Consider the following 19,407-nt stretch of genomic DNA (forward strand, 5'->3'; position numbering starts at 1 on the left):
TCTTATCATCCCATGTTGTGTATATACAGATGAGGGCCCCCAGGCCTGGCTAACTCTTACATTTATTACTAAACGGGCCCTACATCTCTCATATGAGATTTACCTTCCTCTACCACATTCCAGAAATTGCAGTTTCTCTGCTGTCCAAACTGATCTTCCTAATGTAAGGCCCTAGTAACAAGAGAGACTCCTTGTTTGACCCAGCTGTGTTAAATGTAGACCAACATCCTGCCTACCCTATGGTCAACATCCTGGAACACTGAGCCCCAGTCCAGACAAAGTTGCAGCTTTGTCAGACAATAACAATGGGCTTCCCCCTACCCTCAGCCACCTGTGGGTGGCTTTCGCCTTTAAAAACCCCTTTTAAGTTCAGCTCATGGTTGCAACTCTGGACTGAGTGTCAGACTTTATCCCTAGCCTGGCTAGTCTGTTTTTTTCCCCCTGTGGTTAAATAAACTGATTACAAGTTCAGTTGGTGCTCTTTCTCTGTTCCTGTGATATTGGCCTTGGCACAACACTAATGAAACTCAAAATGAGTTTATGCGGCAGAACTTGGCTGCTGGGAATATTCTATAGATGTAGAACTGGTGAGACAGATGTCCTTATATTTGCTACCTGGTCCTTAATGACCATTTGTATTTTAGTATCTTTACTAACTTATAGTTTAAGGCAACAGTAGAAAAACAGGTCCTCTGAAATATCCAATAACATGTATTAAATTTTTATGTATGTATTTTCAATGTTGATGTTCTTTTTTATACTTTCATTGGTACGTTGTAATTGTACATTACAGGGATTTTCAAATTGATGTAAAATACATGTATACTTGGTATGTTTTCCTCTCCATCCCACCCTGCTCCTCCCTCCTCCCGCCCTGTATATGTTAGTGAGATTGGCAGTAAATCTTTGTATATAGACATAGCATTATTTGAACTGTTGCCTTCATCATCTTCCCTTTCTCCTCCCCTCCTCCATCTTCCAAGCCCTTTCACCCTTCTATTGGTTTCTCTTATCACTCTTTTTTTTTTCTTTTTGCTCTACTGGAGATGGAACCCAGGGGCATTGTACCTCTGAGCTATACCCCCAGCCCTATTTGTTTGTTTGTTTGTTTGTTTGTTTGTTTGTTTGTTTATTTATTGGTGGTACTGGGGTTCCTGGAAGCCCTTCTACCTCCAGGCTACACTCCCAGACCTATTTTTAAATTTTTATTTGGCTGGCTTCGAACCTGCGCGACCCTCCTGTCTCTGCCTCCCAAGCGCGGGGATTACAAGCGTGCGCCACCACGCCCAGCTAGTCTTTTTATGTTTTGAAACAGAGTCTCACTGGGTTGTAAAGGGCCTCACTAAGTAGCTGAGGCTGTCCTTGAACTGCGATCCTCCGCTCTTCGCCTCCTGAATACTGGGATTACAAGCATGTGCTACCACTTCTGGCTCTCCTCACTTATTGTGAGGATACTTAAGTCTCTTGTTTCATACTTTCTCTCTAGCTTCCACATATAAACAGACACATAGAACAATGGAGGAGAATAGAAAATAAAGAACAAATCCTTATATGTCTAACCAGATGATTTTTTGACAAAGGAGCCAAAAACATGTGCTAGAAAAAAGATCCTTTTCAACAAATAGAGCTAGGAAAACTAGATATCCATATGTAGAAGAATGGCATTTAAGCCCTATCTCTCACTCTGCACAAAAATATTAAATGTTTATAGTAAATACCCACTAGTACTTAACTGTGGGCATCAATCACTTCTTGGTGCAAATACTTTTCGTATATAAATTTCGTACATACAACAAGTCTATTTTACAAATTCTAATTATCTTCATTACTGTGAAGAAATAGAGGGTCACATTGGTTAAGTTACTGTGCAGGCCATACAAACTTGTAAGTAGGGTTGAGGATTCAGTCTGGATATATTGACACTTTGCTTTTTTTGTGGTACTGGGGTTCCTGGAAGCCCTTCAACCTCCGGGCTACACTCCCAGACCTATTTTTATATTTTTATTTGGAAACAGGGTGTTTTAAGCCAGCGTGGCTGTCTTTGAACCAGCGCGATCCCCCTGTCTCCGCCTCCCAAGCGCGGGGATTACAAGCTTGCGCCACCACGCCCGGCAGACACTGTGCTTTTTTGTAGTACTGAGGATTGAACCCAAAGATAGTTTACTCCTTAGGTACACTCTCAAACGTTTTTCATTGTTTTAACTAAATTTTTGTGTGTGTGTTACTAGGGATTGAAACCAGGAGCTACCTTTGAGCTACAACCCCAGCCCTTTTAAAATTTTTGTTTGTTTTGAAACAGGGACTCCCTAGATTGCTGAGAGTCTTGCTACGTTGCTGAGGCTGTTTTCAAGCCTGTGATCTTCCTGTCTCAACCTCCCAAGTGCTAGATTTACAGGTGTGCATGTGCTACCACAACCAACTTTGAAACTATGCTCTTAAGCAAGGTGAAAAAGAAGATATCTGAAGATAATTGGGTTAAAAACTTACATCGTTTCAGGTGTAAAATGTAAGTGTTCCAAGTTAAGGTTGTCGAGGTCCTCATTTTTGAGAGAAGATATAGAAGACAAAGTGCCACGGCGAGAACCTAGACACAAAAGATCGCCTACATGTCAGTTTGATGCAAATAAAAATGACCCTCCCATGCTTGTACTTGAGTTTTTTACTCTAATTTATCTGTGGGGGAGGATCACACTCAATGACTTTCTCCTAAATATTATTTAGGGTTCTCATTCCAAGGAGGGGTTCTTTTAGATGCATAGGGAATTTCACTGAGACAATGGTGAGGGCAGCTGCTGGCTTGTTGGCAGTAAAATAGCGTCAAACCCCAGGTTTCATCAGGCCAGTTTTGTCACAGTGCCTGGTGGCATCATTACTCTGCACATCCATATGAGGTCTTACAGTGTGAGCTTTCTGGGAGACGGGGAGAGCGCTTTGCTATAGAGTAGGATTGTAACTTAAGGAGGGTGTGTTGGGGACTAGATGACAGCAAAGCTAGAATAGGAGAAGAGAAATTTCCTTACGGTGTCTTGGGCTCGTCTGGTTAGAATCCTCAGAGTCATCATCTCCCAGGAAGAACGGTGATGGAAAGTTCTTTACTGATATTGTCTGTCTGCTTTCTTCATCCAGAACTATAGAGAAAAAGTGAAAGGAAGGAAGGAAGGGGAGGAGAAGAATGAAGGGACAAAAGGATGGAGGAAGAAGAAAGGGAGGATTGGTCACATTTACTGATAATTTATTGAGCATCTAGCTCGTTTAATTAATACCAGTCTGTATGTGGGGAGATAGTGGAGACTCTCATTTGATATCATCTTTCCTCTATGATATCTTTTGTACCCTTATATTACCTTTCTTTAAAAATTTAGGGTATTCTGTGTTGCAGTCTGGCCTTAAAATCACAATCCTCCTGACTCGGCCTTCTGAGTAGCTAGGATAGGATAGCAAGGTGTGCACCACTTTCTCAGTTTCCTTTCAGTGTTGTTGCTGTGTGTTTTCATATGCATGGCTGAACTCTCTCTGCTTTACTGGTTACCTATTGATGTTGGCTAATATATGTGGTTGTGAAGAGAATTTCAGGGCCAGGGGTAGGAAGAGCAAAGTGGGAAACACTCTGCTCTTCTACCTTCATTCTGTTAGTTCATTTGTTTATGTGACTGACTGGTCTAGACTTGAGTCTCTGAGACCATGCTACTCTTCCCTCCAATGTCTATACCCATACCGGGGCATTTGAGATGTCACCTTCCTTTGACCAGCATATCTGTCATACAGCACAGGTGCTCAGCCTATGCTGAAACTTATAGGTTCACTCCCTACTCTGCCAGGGAACCTCTTGTTTGTCCCAGAGCCACAAGCTGCACCTATCAATCAAACACATACATTGATGAGGCAGATGGAGATGGATGAGTTATGACAGAACGATTGCCATATTAGATCAACCTGAGTGTCACTCCTTAGAAACTAACTATAGAAATGGGCAACCTGACTGTTTAGTTAATTCTTCCACAGTACTGAAGGGAGATTTCCTTCCTTTCTTGGAAACATGGCTGAGGTTGTACTTAAAGGGGCCAAGGCAAGGGAAAATAGATACCATGGCTAAAATCAAAAGCCAGTCAAAGGGATATCCTTGTTACTTGGGACTTCTACTCAATTTCAGTAGCTCAGTTACAACACATGTAGTATTATTCCATCTTCTGATGTATTTTTATCAAAGAAGCATTATGTAGAAGAAGTGGTCACTAATATGTTAAGCAAAGAAGTTGGGGGAGTTAGAAGAGTTTCCTACTCAGTTGGAAGTTTGCAGGTTGTTGTGAGTCCTGGACAATAGCAATCGATGTCAGAACTACCAGGACCACTCTTGGGGTCCTTGTGCCTTATTAATACCATGTAACACATTGTAAGACATACAGAGAAGAACATCATTTTATTTCTAATATAGTCTCAGGCTTCGTGGTTGGAAAGAACCAAGAGTAGATTCAAAAAAATTCCATGACCAGAGGTGGAAGCTAACAGGCTGCCAGGCTGATTAGCACCTGTAATTGTTTAAGATGAGTGTGAATTCCAAAATAAGTGAGGACCAACAGATGAATGCCTGGGAGATAAGAGGAGCCAAAGGGATAGATTCTCAAAATGGAAGCTTTCCAAATCTGTAGTCTGAGGACTGGCTTTCAGTACAATATGAATGTACAAGCAAATGAAATTTTGGCAGTGAAGTCAGATGCACACCCCAAGTGAGGGAGACTAGTAAACCATTTGCTTAGGACCTTCTCTTTACCCTATTCAGATCACCATATTCAGATCACTCTGGGTCCTTTACCTTGTTCAACCTGGAAGATGATGAGCTTCAAGGATTTCTGGAGATTCTGGGCCTTTGTGGCCAACTCCAACTTGCTCGTGGCTATGTGGTCTATTGGAGGATCGAAGGGCTTTCCTTCCACCTTGTCGCCATCTGCACACGCTGTATCTTCAGCCAGGATATCAATCAGGATACTGAGCTTATCATACATCAAGTCACTCTATAAAGGAAAGAAGGGGATGGAACATTGTTATGTGGGACCAGAGCTTTGCAAGGACAGCTTTGCAGTGACATGGGGAACAATGGCAAAGGGTACCAGTTGATCAAAAATGCCGATCAGAGAAAGCCACATGCCACGAGGTGGAACACATGGCAAAATAAGTATGTGGGGAGACACGATGGGATCACCAAAGAGTCTTTGCAGGCTAAAACACATATCATTTGTTTTTGAGCAGCCTGGGGCATCAATATTTGTTTCCAAGTCTTTCTGTTGCCAAACTGATGTTGTAAAACATAGCAAACTTGAAGAAGGATAAATATTTTGGGGTTCTCATGTGTGTGGGCATGCTCCTGTGGACCTGGATGTACCTTGGTACATGTGATGTTGTCTGTCCTTGCATGACATGTGTGATGTTTTCTGTCCTTGCATGACATCTGTATGTGTGAGGATATCCATTCGTTGCATGATTTCCAGCTTTGACTCCCGGCTCCATCACTTCACTGTTTGTTACATGAAGCAAGTACTTAACCTCTTTGTTCTTCTCTATTCTAGGGTGGCTCTAATTCAATAAATCAATACATTAAAAGCACCTAGAGTTGAGTGTGGTGGCGCATGCCTGAAATCTCTGTACTTGAGAGGCTGAGACAGAAGGATCAGAGGTTGAAGGCCAGCCTCAACAATTTAATGAGGCCCTGTTTCAAAAAAATGGGGCTGGGGATAAAGCTCAGAGGTAGAATGCTCCTGAGTTTAGTCCCAGTACTCCCTGCCCCCACACATGTGTCTAGAACAATCTCTGGCACAGAATAAGTGCTATAATAAAATGTTAGATGTTGTTGTGATACCAGTGAATGTGCACCTATTTCCAATGTGCATTTGTATGGGCGTATTTTCAAGAGTGATGTGGTGTATAACTCTGAACATATGTGCTGGCTGTACACTAGAATCTAGTTGTAGGCAGATGCTCTCTATATGACCAGGTACACAGCACATTTGTATGCCACGTATAATGCCATTCTTCATTTGGCAAAAGATGGAAAGTGATGAGGTTGTACCTTGCCCATTAGGAAGGCTTATGAGGTGCCTCTCCTTGTCTTTCCCTTAAAATTCCCTGTGAGAGGCACATTTAGTTTTTAAAATAGCAAATATTGCCATTTTTACATGGAATCAATATCAAATTATTGAGGTACCCTGCATTCTTCTTTTCTATATTTTCTTAACATATATAAATTATGCCAACTAATGTGTTTCACTTTGACATATCCATGCATGCATATATCATGCATTGATAAGTCCACCTCCTTTGTATTCTCTCTCATCCTCTCCCCTTCCCCCAATCTCCTTCCCATTCATGGAACCATTATACACTGTTAATGGGAATGTAAATGAGTACAGCCACTGTGAAAGTGCTCTGTGATACTTAAGTATGAAGTGTAGGACGGTTCCTCAAAAAAACTAAAAATAGAATTACCATGTGATACAGCTATACCATTCTGGATATATATCAGAAGGGAATGAAATCAGCATCTCTTTATATCTATTTAAAGAGGTATCTGCATACCCATGTTTATTGTGGAACTATTCAAAATAGCCAAAATATAGAATCAGTGCAGGTGCTCATCAATAGATGACTGGATGAAGAAAATATGGTATATATGCATGGTGGAGTATTATTCAGCTATAAAGAAGAATGAAATCATGTCATTTGCAGGAAAATGGATGGAGCTGTAGGACATCATTTTAAGGGAAAAACTGAACACAGAAAGACAAATATCACATGTTTTCTCACATTGGCTTTTATTGAAAAGGGCCCCTTAGCTCCACAAAAAAGTATGAAAAAGGAGAAGAAACTTACTTTCAGAATCACAGACTCTACTGCTGTATTGTTCTGTTTTATGTGACTCCAGGCCTTTACAATATCAGACACAAAATCTTCCACTGCTGAGCACAGGAATCTTGCAAGAAGAGAAATGGCATGATATAACATGGACCCCGAGATCCAGAGCCCTTCTCTCTTATAACATCATTAATCTTTATGTAGTTCCTCTTTTTGCTATTTTTCTTTCCTAGATGTTCCTACCTTCCTCCCAAGTCCTTCTCTCTTCAACCTTTCCCCCTTTCCTCTGTTTTTTCTTGTACATATGGTGAAATATGTATGCTCCATCTCAACTTAATTCCAGCTTCACACCACTTCCCAAGTAAAGGACTTAAGAGGGGTTGACTAGCATTTCTTAGTCGTAATTCTGAATTTCCAGAAAAGAGGATTCATTTTGTTGCACTTAGGTCAAATTTTCATCCTAGGTCAATCAGCTCTGCTTCAAGGGCCTAGCTAATAAAGTACAAACTTGAAGACATCAGGAAGGCCCTCCTTGTGGGGAGTGTTTCTCAAAATAGAGTGTGGTAGACTGGGCAGGAAACCCCAAGGACCCTAGGAAGAAGGAACAAGCCACGTATTTAGAATGAGGAATATGTTGGTCAGGTTAGGAGAAAGTAGCCACAGGGAGGTACTACAGAGACTTTCCCCACTGTCAGCAATGCAAAGCAAGGTGTCTATACTCTCCAATGGTCTGGAATGTTGTTTCTTTTCTAGAATCTTCCTTCCAAATACTGGCTTGTAGTTTTGTCTTTATGGAGCAGCAGAAACCCTCACCCCAATATCATCTTTTCTCCCTAAGCTTTCAGAGGAGGTTGGAGTTGGGAGGAATCTGTATTGGAAAGATAAATATATACCTTTCTCAGCCTCAACACCTAGGCTATTTAAAAAAACCCATATGGGACCTAGGAATAGCCTATAAGTGGCAAATATACCCCACAGGTTGTGAGCAAAAGAAAGACAAACCTGGTAGCAATGATCATCTCTGTGGGGTACTTGGCCCTCAGGATTTTGTTCAACTCAGTGCTTGCAGATTCTAAGTGTTGGATGGCAGCGGCCTAGGGAAAAATGGAGAGATGGAGATAGGTTAGCTCTTGGGAAGAGAAAGAGACCCTTGGTGAACGCAGAACCAGATCTAGGTGCATGACCAGTCACACTTGTCCTTTTAGTTAGATGAACAAAACCCTCAGCATATGTTTGGACCAGATCATCTAGAACAAGAACAGAACCAACTTCAATGTCACCAGATTCAAAGAAACATATGATGTGCCCACAACTGATTTATTGCTAGACTGCTTGACCGAGAAGAAATATTCTGAACCCCAGTGATCAAATGCTTGGCATGGGATTTGCTTTTCAAAGCAGCATCTCTAGGAACCTGCACATTACTTCCAAAGGAATATCACCAGACAGGTGTCCAAGGAGACTTTGAGAAACAGAGTCTCTCAAAGCTGCTGACAGTCTCACTAAGTTGCTGGTATATATATATTTTTTGTGGTACTGGGGTTCCTGGAAACCCTTCTACTTCCAGGCTACACTCCCAGACCTACTTTTTATATTTTTAACCTGTGCGATCCTCCTGTCTCCACCTCCCAAGCTCGGGGATTACAAGCGTGCACCACCACACCCGGCTTAGTTGCTGATATTTAATTTGAAATAGTCTTGCTAAGTTGCTGAAGGTGGACTCAAACCTGTAATTCTTTTATATCAATCTCCCAAGTACTGGGAAATTTTGCTATTCTTTAATAAATCTTTGTGCCTTGATTTCAATGTGTTCTGGAATTCTTTTTATCAGCATAGGTCAAGAATGCACTAGGGTCAAGATAAGGTTTCATTGTCCCCTTGGAAGGATCTCCCTGGACACCTGTCTGGTGAGCACAGCAAGATGGTAAGCAGATATACTACTTTTATCTACACCAATGTTTTCATCTTGGTAAGATAATGGGGGAATTCAACAGCTATCCCTGTAAATTCACCTTTAGGTGGTACATCAATTAATTGGAATCATTTTAAGCAAAAGGATTTAAAAACAAAAAAGCTGATTTTCTTTTGTAATGTTGGCTGGCCATAATACAAACTGGGAAATGGAGAAACCTGGTCTGAAAAATGGAACTTTATAAATTCCAACCCAATACTTCAGCATGGCTTATTCTGTGAACAAGAGGAAAACTGGACAAATATTCCCTATTTTCAAGATTCCATGACCTATACCAGGAACCAGCACTTAAAAGGTCATGCAAAATGTGCAGTGCTCATATTCTCTTCAATAAAAAATAGAAGAAACATATCCTATGGATCATGTCCTTTTGATTGTCCCCATAAGATCTTTTTCACAACAACTTATATAGGCAGCTCAAAAAGCAGATAGAATAGAGCCTTTATAGAGCCCTCCTTAGTCCCCTGACATTTTTTTAAGAGACTTCAACTCTGTCATTCCTGCCATCCCCAACTATTACAGCTCCACCATATTACCCTTTCCCTTCCTCTCATCAGGAAAATCTAGCGCAGTTGCAGTACCTGAAGTGGAATGTCTTTTATTTATTTATTTATTTATTTATTTATTATTTATTTTTGTAGTAGTGATTGAACCTAGGGGCATTCTACCTCCTAGCTATACCCCAGCCCTATTTAATTAATTAATTAATTAATTAACTTATTTAAACAGGGTCTTGCTAAAATTTCTGAGACTGGCCTCAAACCTGCAATCCTTCGGTCTCACCCTCTCAAGCACTGGAATTACAGGTGCTTGCTAACACACCTGGCAGGAACTGGATTCTTTTCTTTTCTTTTTTTTTTTTGCGAGTCTGGGGATGGAACCCAGGGGCATTTGACATCTGAGCTACACCCTAGGGTATGCACTCTGTGCTAGAGATCAAGCTAAAACTGTAATTTTATTGGTGTATTGTAATTATCATCATAGTGAGGTTAAAAATGATACAAATATACATGCATACATCAATGTGCTGCTACAAATATGGGTATGTATATGTCACTATAGTATTCTGACATTATTTTGAAAAGATACCTAAGAATGATATCGCTGGGTCATATGGTGGTTCTATTCTTAGCATTCTACTTATTTATTTATTTATTTATTTGTTTATTTATTTATTTATTTATTTGGTGGTACTAGGGGGGTGGAACCCAGGAGCTTTCTACCTCTGGGATATGCTCCCAGACCTATTTTATACTTTTATTTGGAAACAGGGTCTCACTAAGTTGCTGAGAGACTCACGTAGTCGCTGAGGCTGGCTTCCAACCTGTGTGATCCTCCTGTCTCAGCCTCCCAAGCGCGGGGATTACAAGCGTGTGCCACCACGCCCGGCTCCATTCTTAGCAATTTGAGGAACTTTTATACTGATCTCCATGGTATTGGTACTAATTATCAATCCCACCAACAGTGTATAAGAGTTCCTATTGGCCAGGTGTGATTTGTGCACACCTGTAAGCCCAGACTCTTGGTCTCCTTTTAACAAAAAGGCTGACTATATCAGGCCTAACCGTTGCTACTGTGGTGGAGAGCTAGGGCACTGGAGTGAGTATTGCTCAAATAAAGGTCCTAAACATGCAGGACATTTTCTCTCTGCAAAGAGAGAAATGACTGGACATGAGAATGTCCCATCTCCAAAGGGAGGAAGGGCCATCAGATTCCTGAGACCTCTCCATGAGCCCCTTCTGTCAGCTAGAAATAACATTTGAGGGTCCTCATGTAACTCTTGACATGGCATGTAAGATGATTAATTTTCTTTTGGACATGGGGCTAAATTCTCTGCCTTGATTAAACCTCCAGGACCCCTTTCTAGTATTTGTATTGTGACTGGTGTTAAAGGCCAAAAGATTTACAAACCTGTAACTTGTAGATTTACAAATTTATTTTCACACAAGCTTTTCTGGTACTAAGAAAGATTCCCTATCAAATCAGCTCCTTCCTAAATAGAGGGGCTCTTTTCAGGTTCTTTTAAGCATCCCCACAGCAGGTACATACTTCATGACTTTATTTATTCAGAACTAAAGTTCTTTTAGGATTTGTCTTTACCTAAAATACAGTCAAACCCTTTTAGAAAACTTATGCTTATGAACCACTAGAAGATCGCTGAGTCTTAAGAGTAAGAAGAGCTGGGCATGGTGGCGCTTGCTTATAATCCCCGCGCTTGGGAGGCGGAGACAGGAGGATCGTACAGGTTTGAAGCCAGCCACGCTGGCTTAAGAGACCCTGTTTCCAAAAATAAAATAGGTCTGGGAGTGTAGCCCGGAGGTAGAAGGGCTTCCAGGAACCCTAGTACCACCAAAAAACAAAACAACAGCAAAAAAAAGAGTAAGAAGAAGCTGGGCGTGGTGGCACACGCTTGTAATTCCAGAATTTGGGAGGCTGAGATAGGAGGATCATAGTTTGAGGACAGCCTCATTTACTTAGTAAGGTCCTTTGAAACTCAACGAGACCCTATTTCAAAATAAAGAATGGAAAATAGGGCTGTGGGTGTAGCTCGGAGGTAGAATATCCCTGGGTTCCATCCCTAGTACTGTAAAAAGAGTAAGAAGAGTCTCTCAAGTCAATCATATAACACACCCCAGGATTAATTTTGATTCCTATTCTCATCTCTCCCTTTTGTTAGCAATAAAGAGCATATTATATTTTCATCGACCAGCCTCTGCTGATTTTTAGTCTTTTTATATACTCCTCCTCTCAGCCCTATTGTGCACATACCATCGGTTCCAAAAAGACAATGTGTATGTCAGTTATGCCAATATTATTGTTGCTTCTAAAATGCAATTACTCTAGTCCACACTCTTAGGAAAAATCTCTTTTTCTATTAACTTAAGGTATAATAATAATTTTACTGACTGTTGGATAGGTCACCGACAATTCAAATATGGAGGCAAAACTAGCCCGCAGTTACAGGGAGTCTGGTCTACTGAATTTGAAATCTTCAAAAAGCTCCCTACTGCAAGGTGTTGTGGCACATGCTGGAAATCCCAATATTTGGGACAAAGAAAGACAGCAAGTTTGTGGCCAGCCTCAGCTCCTTAGCGGGGCCCACACCAACTTAGTGGAACCCTGTTTCAAAATAAAGAATAAAAATAGGGTTTGTAGCTTGGATGCAGAATGCCCTTGGGTTCAAGCTCCAGTATGGAAAAAATCCTTCCACTCTGACCTTATTATTAAAATCAGCTTTCTACGAGGAGATCCCACATGGGTTATTCAACCTTTAGTTTTAGCCTGGTGGACTAACGTAGAAGGAACAGAGTTTTGTGTTTTTAGGGATTCTAGATGTGTCCCCTCACTAGACATTTACATCGTTTTTTCTGGGTGTGGTAGTGCAGACCTGTAATTTCAGTACTTGGGAGGCTGAGACAGGAGGGTTGCAGGTTCAAGGATAGCCTCAGAAGCATAGTGAGACTGTCAGAAATCTAAGGAGTCACTGTTTCAAAAATAGAAAATGGCTCGGATATCACTCAGAGGTAGAATGCCCTTGGGTTCAATCCCCAGTACCACCTCAAAGAAATTTACATCTTAATCATAAGACCCTTTTCTAAACCTGTAATCAAGATATTCCTCATTTCTGCAATACTTTTTCTCACTATAGTGTATATCTTTTTTTTTTTGTGGTACTGAGGATTGAACCCAGGGCCATTCTGCCTCTGAGATATACCCCAGGCCTATTTTTTTATTCTTTATTTATTATGATTTTTTGTGGTACTAGGGATGGAACTGAGCTATACCTCCAGTCCTATTTTATAATTTTATTTTGAAACAAGTTCTCACTAAGTTGCAAAGGGCCTCACTAAGTAGCTGAGGCTAGCCTTGAACCTGCGATCTTCCTGTATTAGCCTCCCAAGTACTGGGATTACAAGCATGCACCACTATATCTGGATTTGAGTATCTCTTAAAGAATATAAATGGCACTCATCTCTAATGCTATGGATTTCAAAAATTGCATTTGTATGACCAACTCAGGTTGCTACAATTCATCTGCTTTGGCCCTTATCTGAAAAAATTGGAGATCAACTTTTTTTTTTTTTTTCAGGTCTGGGGATGGAACCAAGGGGCATTCAACCTCCGAACTACACCCCCCACCCTATTTTTTTTTATTTTGGTGGTACTGGGGTTCCTGGAAGCCCTTCTACCTCCGGGCTACACTCCCAGACCTATTTTATATTTTTATTTGGAAACAGGGTCTCCTAAGCCAGCGCACGCGCCTGGCTTCGAACCTGCGCGATCCTCCTGTCTCCGCCTCCCAAGCGCGGGGATGACAAGCGTGCGCCACCACGCCCGGCTGGAGATCAACTTTTGAATGCTCAAATAAACATCTAGAAAGTGACGTATGGATATTTAACGAGTAGGAGCTTGCCACTTTCTCCCATGACCACTCATACAAATCATTCATCACAGATTCCACAAGGTACTAATCAACAACTAGACCATGGACTCCTGTGTTTACACAGGGGAATATTTCTCTAAATGTGCATTTCCCATTTCCCTTAGCTCCAATGATGGATAAATCAGAAAATATATTGATTGACACCATAGGTCTGGGGATTGGGGAACTGGATATATTTTAACTCCCTTAGAAATGATCAGAATTTTCACTAATTAACCTCAGGGGACTTTTTCTACCCTCTTGCTTTGCAAAAAGAGAGGATCTGTTCTAATTATTGCTGGAACAATTGCTCTAATAGGGTCTCTCATAGGACTAACAGGAAGTGTCATTCATAAAGCAAACGAGGCCAAAAAATATTCCAGCTATATTATCAGAGGTTGCTGAACAAACTGGATAAAATGTCAGGTTATTGACAGGATCCCTCTGCTCCCTGACCTAATGGTTATAGATAACAGATGAGCTTTTGGTTGCCTCTGGCACAGGAAAGAGGGGTCTGTGTCTTTGTAAATATGTTATGTTGCTTTTATGACAATTTCATAGGACAGATAGAAACCAGTTCATATAAGATTTTAGAAAAGGTAACTGGTTAAAGACTGTATATACCCAAAGCATAAAACTGTTTGAGACACAATCCAGGCAAACCCATCAGGCATAACTTGTTTCTTACCACTTTTCCCCCCATATTTGGACCTTATCTTTTTAAACTTCTGGTAAAATTTGTATTCTCTAGGATGGAAAAATTTTACTCAAAGATGTATATTCTCATGGACTCTGGTCTATCCTCACTGCTGAACAACAGCTGCTCCCCTTGTCCCTATTAGATAAGGCAGGCAGAGACTTTTGATCCCTGAATCACTAAATAGTTAGGAGACAATGGCCTTATCCAGATTGGTGAAGCTATGGAAGATGGATCCCCCTTCTACGTCCCTTACAAATAAGGGATCAAGCCGGGCATGGTGGTGCACATTTGCAATCCCAGTATTTGGGAAGCTGAGACAGGAGGATCGTAGTTCTAGGACGGCCTTGGCTACTACTTAGTGAGGTCCTATGCATCTCAGTGAGTTCTTATTCAAAATAAAGAATAAAAACTAGGGATGGGAGTGTAGTTTGGAGTTAGAATGCCCCTAGGTTCCGTTCCGAATACAGCAGAAAAAAAATCAAGTCTCTGAGAGGGGAATGGGATAGGTAAGCTCTTTAAGAGAGGTATCTTTGGTAGATGGAGACCTAGATATAGGTGCATGATCAGTCATGTTTATACCTTTAGAAAGATTAGTGGGCGTGGTGGCACACACTTGTAATCCCCGCGCTTGGGAGGCTGAGACAGGAGGATTGCACAGGTTCGAAGCCAGCCTCAGATATTTAGTGAGGCTCTCAGCACCTTAGTAAGACCCTCTTTCCAAATAAAGTACAAAATAGGTCTGGGAGTGTAGCCCGGAGGTAGAAAAGCCCTTGGGTTCCACCCTCAGTACCACAAAAAAAAGTGAAATTAGAAAGATGAACAACCCCCCAGCATGTGCTTAGACCATATCAACTAGAACAAAAACAGAAGCAAGGTCAGATACAAAGACATGATATACCCATGGTGATTTCTGGCTCAAATGCTTGACCAAGAAGAAACCTTCTGGACTACAAAGATCAAATGATTGATATGGGATTTGATTTTCAAAGAAACATCCATAAACCAGGTATGGTGGTGCAAGCCTATAATCCTAGTACTTAGGAGGCTGAGACAGGATGTTTTTAGGTTCGAGGACAACTTCAGCAACTTAGGGAGGCCCCTCAGAAACTTAGTAAAACTCTGTTTCAAAATAAAAAATAAAATAGGGCTGAAGGTGTAACTCGGTGGTAGAATGTCCCTGAGTATGATCCCTAATACCATAGAAAAGTAAATAAAGTAAAGAAGCAGCTCCAGGACCCTGCATATTTCTTTACATGAAAATATTATAGAGAGCTCAATCCTCATTTTCTCTTCTTTGAGAGGAGAGTGGTGCCAACATCTTGCCTATGGGGTGTGCATACCTTTGCTAGTCTTTTTGTTTGTATGTAATACTGGAAATTGAACCCAGTGGTACTGTATCTCTGAGCTACACACCCCAGCTCTTTTAAATTTTTCTATTTTGAAACATAGTCTCACTAAGTTGTTAAGGCTGTCCTAGAACCTGTGATCTTCCTATTTCAACATTCCACCTTGGCTCATCTTTAATAAATTTTTGCTTGTGACTTGCTTTCGATGCATCCTGGTATTCCTTTCAGTGGCATAAATCAAGAACCTGCTCAGGCCAAACTGAGATTCCATTACCCTCTTGGAGAAACTTTAGACCTCTATCCGGTGACAGCATTAGTTCCAGAATTTTAGCACTGTGACCAAACCTGCTGCCCATCTTTACCACCCACAGCCTCATTATTTCCTCCTGACTCTTTCCTAGAAAATCAGCTGCCTCTCTGGAAATAATCACAATCAAAGAATTCTTGGTGAAGGTCCCCAGAGATAATCTTCGATTTATAGCCAGTCTAAAAATAGGAGATATGTTCTGTTCTTATTTAAATTAATAATTAAAAAGTCATATAAGGGGAAACGGTGGATCATAGGAACATACAGCATCTTAGCAGCTCACCAAAAGTGAATGAAAGAAATATTTTCACAGTAATTTACCAAGGTCAGAGACCCTCAGAAAACTTAGTGGGAAAATCAGAACTAACAACTAGGTGGAACAAAAAAATGTGATTTCTAGAAAAAGAAGGGATTTAATAAAGAAAAGAGAGGTGGGCGTGGTGGTGCATGCTTGTAATCCCAGCTTTTGAGAGGCTGAGACGGGAGGATCGCAGTTCGCGGACAGCCTCAGCTATTTAGTGAGTCCCTCTGCAACTCAGTGATACCTGGTTTCAAAATAAAGAATAAAAAATAGGGCAGGGGTGTATCTCAGAGGTAGAATGCTCCTGGGTTCCATCCACAGACACACAAATAAGGAAAGAAAGAAAGAAAGAAAGAAAGAAAGAAAGAAAGAAAGAAAGAAGGAAAGAAAGAAAAAGCCAGCCAGCCTCCAGGCGTGGTGGTGCATGCTTGTAATCCCCGCGCTTGGGAGGTGGAGACAGGAGGATCGTGCAGGTTTGAAGCCAGCCTCTGCTATCTAAAGAGTCTCTTTTTCCATATAAAAATGTAAAATAGGTCTGGGGGTAGAAGGGTTTCCAGGAACCTCCGTACTACAGAGGAGGAGGAGGAGGAGGAGGAGGAGGAGGAGGAGGAGGAGGAGGAGGAGGAGGAGGAGGAGGAGGAGCCACCAGCAGAGTGGCTCTGGGTTCGGACTCAGGCTCTCAGCTGGGACATTGTGTTCACTGTAGTGGCACTTTATTTTCTTTCTTTCCTAGAAATCATATTTTTTGTACCCACAAGACAATTTCCCCAGAACTTAAGAAAAACAGAGACCAACCAGCCTGGTTGTGATCTGATCAGAGAATGGGCACCAATGTCCTAAACTGGTTCTGAGCAGAGAACAGAACTCTGATGAACTGAACAAGGAATTGATCTGGGCCTGGCTAGTCCTGGATTTCTATAGTGTAATGTAAGCACAGCATCCCCAGGTGGATGAAATTGGAGCCTGGGACTATGTAGAGATGGAGGAGGCTCCTCACTTAGAATTTTCCAACTGGCAGCAAACTATGAGTCCCTGTAGAGTGCTGTTTTTTTTTTCTTTTCCCTCTCTTTGCAACACAGTGTGCATCTATTAAAAACTTACAGCCTATCCCAGCATGGTGACACACACTTGTACTCCCAGTACTTGGGAGGCTGAGACAGGAGGATCGCAAGTTCAAGGCCAGCCTCAGCTACTTAGTGAGGCCCTCTGCAACTTTGTGAGCCTCTGTTTTAAAATAAAGAATAAAAAATAGGGTTGGGGGTGTAGCTCAGAGGTAGAATGCCCCTGGATTCAATCCCCATTATCTCAAAACAAAACAAAACAAAAACTCAGAGCCTAACACTTGGAATAAGAAATTTGAACAAAGGGTTGGAATTTGAAAATAGAAATTCAATTGTCATATATCCCAAGTGCAGAAAGGACTTGGAGGATAAACTGATGAATTCCATATACTTCCTGCTAGTGTATTTTAGGGGGTCCCTTGGGAGAAGGACTCAATGATCAGATTGTACTAAATAGTGAACAGTAGAGAGGCCTGAACAACAGTCAGCAAAATATCCAAGTTGAGAGATATTTCCTCTTAAATAGACAAAAAATTCCTGCTCAGTGGCTCAGTTGAGGTGGCCTGGCAAAGAGGAGGCTGAGGGCATTCTAAGTTCACTGACATCTGCATTATAGAAACTCTTTCATTATAGGGAATACTTCAGTATCTCCAGGAAGAATATTGAGCAGCATTTTGATAAAAATTGCATGAACAACCTGATATTAACGAACTGCTGTAGCCCCCACCCAGTTTGTTTTCTCAGAGTTAAATTGAACTATTGGCATTGTGTCTATTAATTAGATCCTCCCAAATCCTCTTCCTTTTCTCTCTCATTTCAATCCCAATTCTTCCTTTTGTATTTCTCTTCACATTTTAACTTGCCTCCCATCTCTTCCCCATTGTCTTACTCTCTCATTGTTTCTCTTTCTAATGTCCTTACTTTTAATTTTATCTCACTAATAAATTGGATATGTACTCAATAATTTATAATCTACTCAATCTACCTTACATTATATGCTACTCACATTCCCACTTGAAAAAATAAAACAGTATAAATCATTAGTAATTACTTAATGTTTTGCTCTTAAACCATCATTTTTACTTGCCAGTACTATCCCCTTTTAAAGAGGTACTGGGGGCTGTATTTAACATCTTGATTACAAGGATCAGAGGCTTTGAAACAAATATATATCTCCATCCCTGGACTCATTATAAGAAAGAACTAGCCACAGGATCCTCTCACACAGAGAAAGGGAGAAACACTGAAACTAAAATGCGTATCTCAGAGCCAAAAAAATAGGAGAGAATAAAAGAGAAGACAAGAAGGCCGGGCGTGGTGGGGCACGCTTATAATCCCTGTGCTTGGGAGGCGGAGACAGGAGGATTGCGCTGGTTCAAAGCCAGCCATGCTGGCTTAAGAGACCCTGTTTCCAAATAAAAAAATATGTCTGGGAGTGTAGCCCGGAGGTAGAAGGGCTTCCAGGAACCCCAGTACCACCAAATAAATAAATAAATAAATAAATAAATAAATAAATACAGAGAGAGAGAGAGAGAGAGAGAGAGAGAGAGAAGACAAGAATAAATCCTCACAAGACCATAACAATGACATTTTCTGATATAAACGTACAGAAAAGACCAGAAATAAGCCAGACATGGTGGCACACACCTGTAATCTAACTACTTGAGAGGCAGAGACAGGATGATCACAGCTTCGAGTATAGCTTCAGCAACTTATAAAACCCTCAAAAATTTAGCAAGACCCTCTTTCAAAATAAAAAAATAAAAAAGGTTTGGGTCCATCTTGGATATAGAATATCACTGGGTTCAAACGCCAGTAAACACACACACACACACACACACACACACACACACACACGAAATAAATTTTGTATTTTTAGTATTAAAATAAGTATCTATAAGAAGATCTCAAAGACATATACAGGATGTGAAAGAACATATCAGTGAAGAAACTGAAACTGAAAGGAATCAATCTGAAATCCTGAATGAAATGAAAGACAATAAATCAAATAAAATTTCAATAGAAAGGGGAATATACAAATATTTTAAGAACATCGTAAAAATGAAGTAACCCAATAAAAACAGGCAACTGAACTGAATAGAAACTTCTCAAAAGAAGAAATAACAAATGGCCAATAAATATATGAAAAAAATTTAGCACTATTAGCAATCAGGGAAATGCAAATTGAAACTAAACTGAGATTCCATATAGCTCCAGTAAGAATGGCAATCATGAAGAATATGAACAAAAATAAATGCTAGAAAGTATGTGAGGATGTAGGCACCCATATACACTGTTGGTAGGAATGTAAATCAATACAAACACTATGAAAATCAGTATGAAGTTTCCTCAAAAGACTAGAAATATAACCACCATATGATCCAGTTATACCACTCCTCAGTATCCTTCCAAAAGAATTAAAGGCAGATTACTACAGTAATACATGCATATCCA

At 40.7% G+C, this 19,407-nt stretch overlaps 1 protein-coding gene across 1 annotated transcript in view; it reads right to left on the reverse strand.

Annotated features, from left to right (window-relative positions):
- The window catches only part of DGKK (diacylglycerol kinase kappa), a gene marked incomplete at both ends in the record, with an annotated part of 168,427 nt that overhangs the window by 19,170 nt on the left and 129,850 nt on the right, over positions 1 to 19,407 (reverse strand). The window contains 5 exons of the mRNA XM_080718578.1: positions 2,488 to 2,584; positions 3,021 to 3,128; positions 4,811 to 5,009; positions 6,862 to 6,961; positions 7,846 to 7,937. Coding sequence (XP_080574704.1) covers positions 2,488 to 2,584; positions 3,021 to 3,128; positions 4,811 to 5,009; positions 6,862 to 6,961; positions 7,846 to 7,937 — 596 coding nt within the window. The remainder of the gene's footprint in view (positions 1 to 2,487; positions 2,585 to 3,020; positions 3,129 to 4,810; positions 5,010 to 6,861; positions 6,962 to 7,845; positions 7,938 to 19,407) is intronic.

This window comes from Muscardinus avellanarius (assembly GCF_963383645.1).
Source record: "Muscardinus avellanarius genome assembly, chromosome: X".
In the NCBI taxonomy this organism is placed as follows: domain Eukaryota; kingdom Metazoa; phylum Chordata; class Mammalia; order Rodentia; family Gliridae; genus Muscardinus; species Muscardinus avellanarius.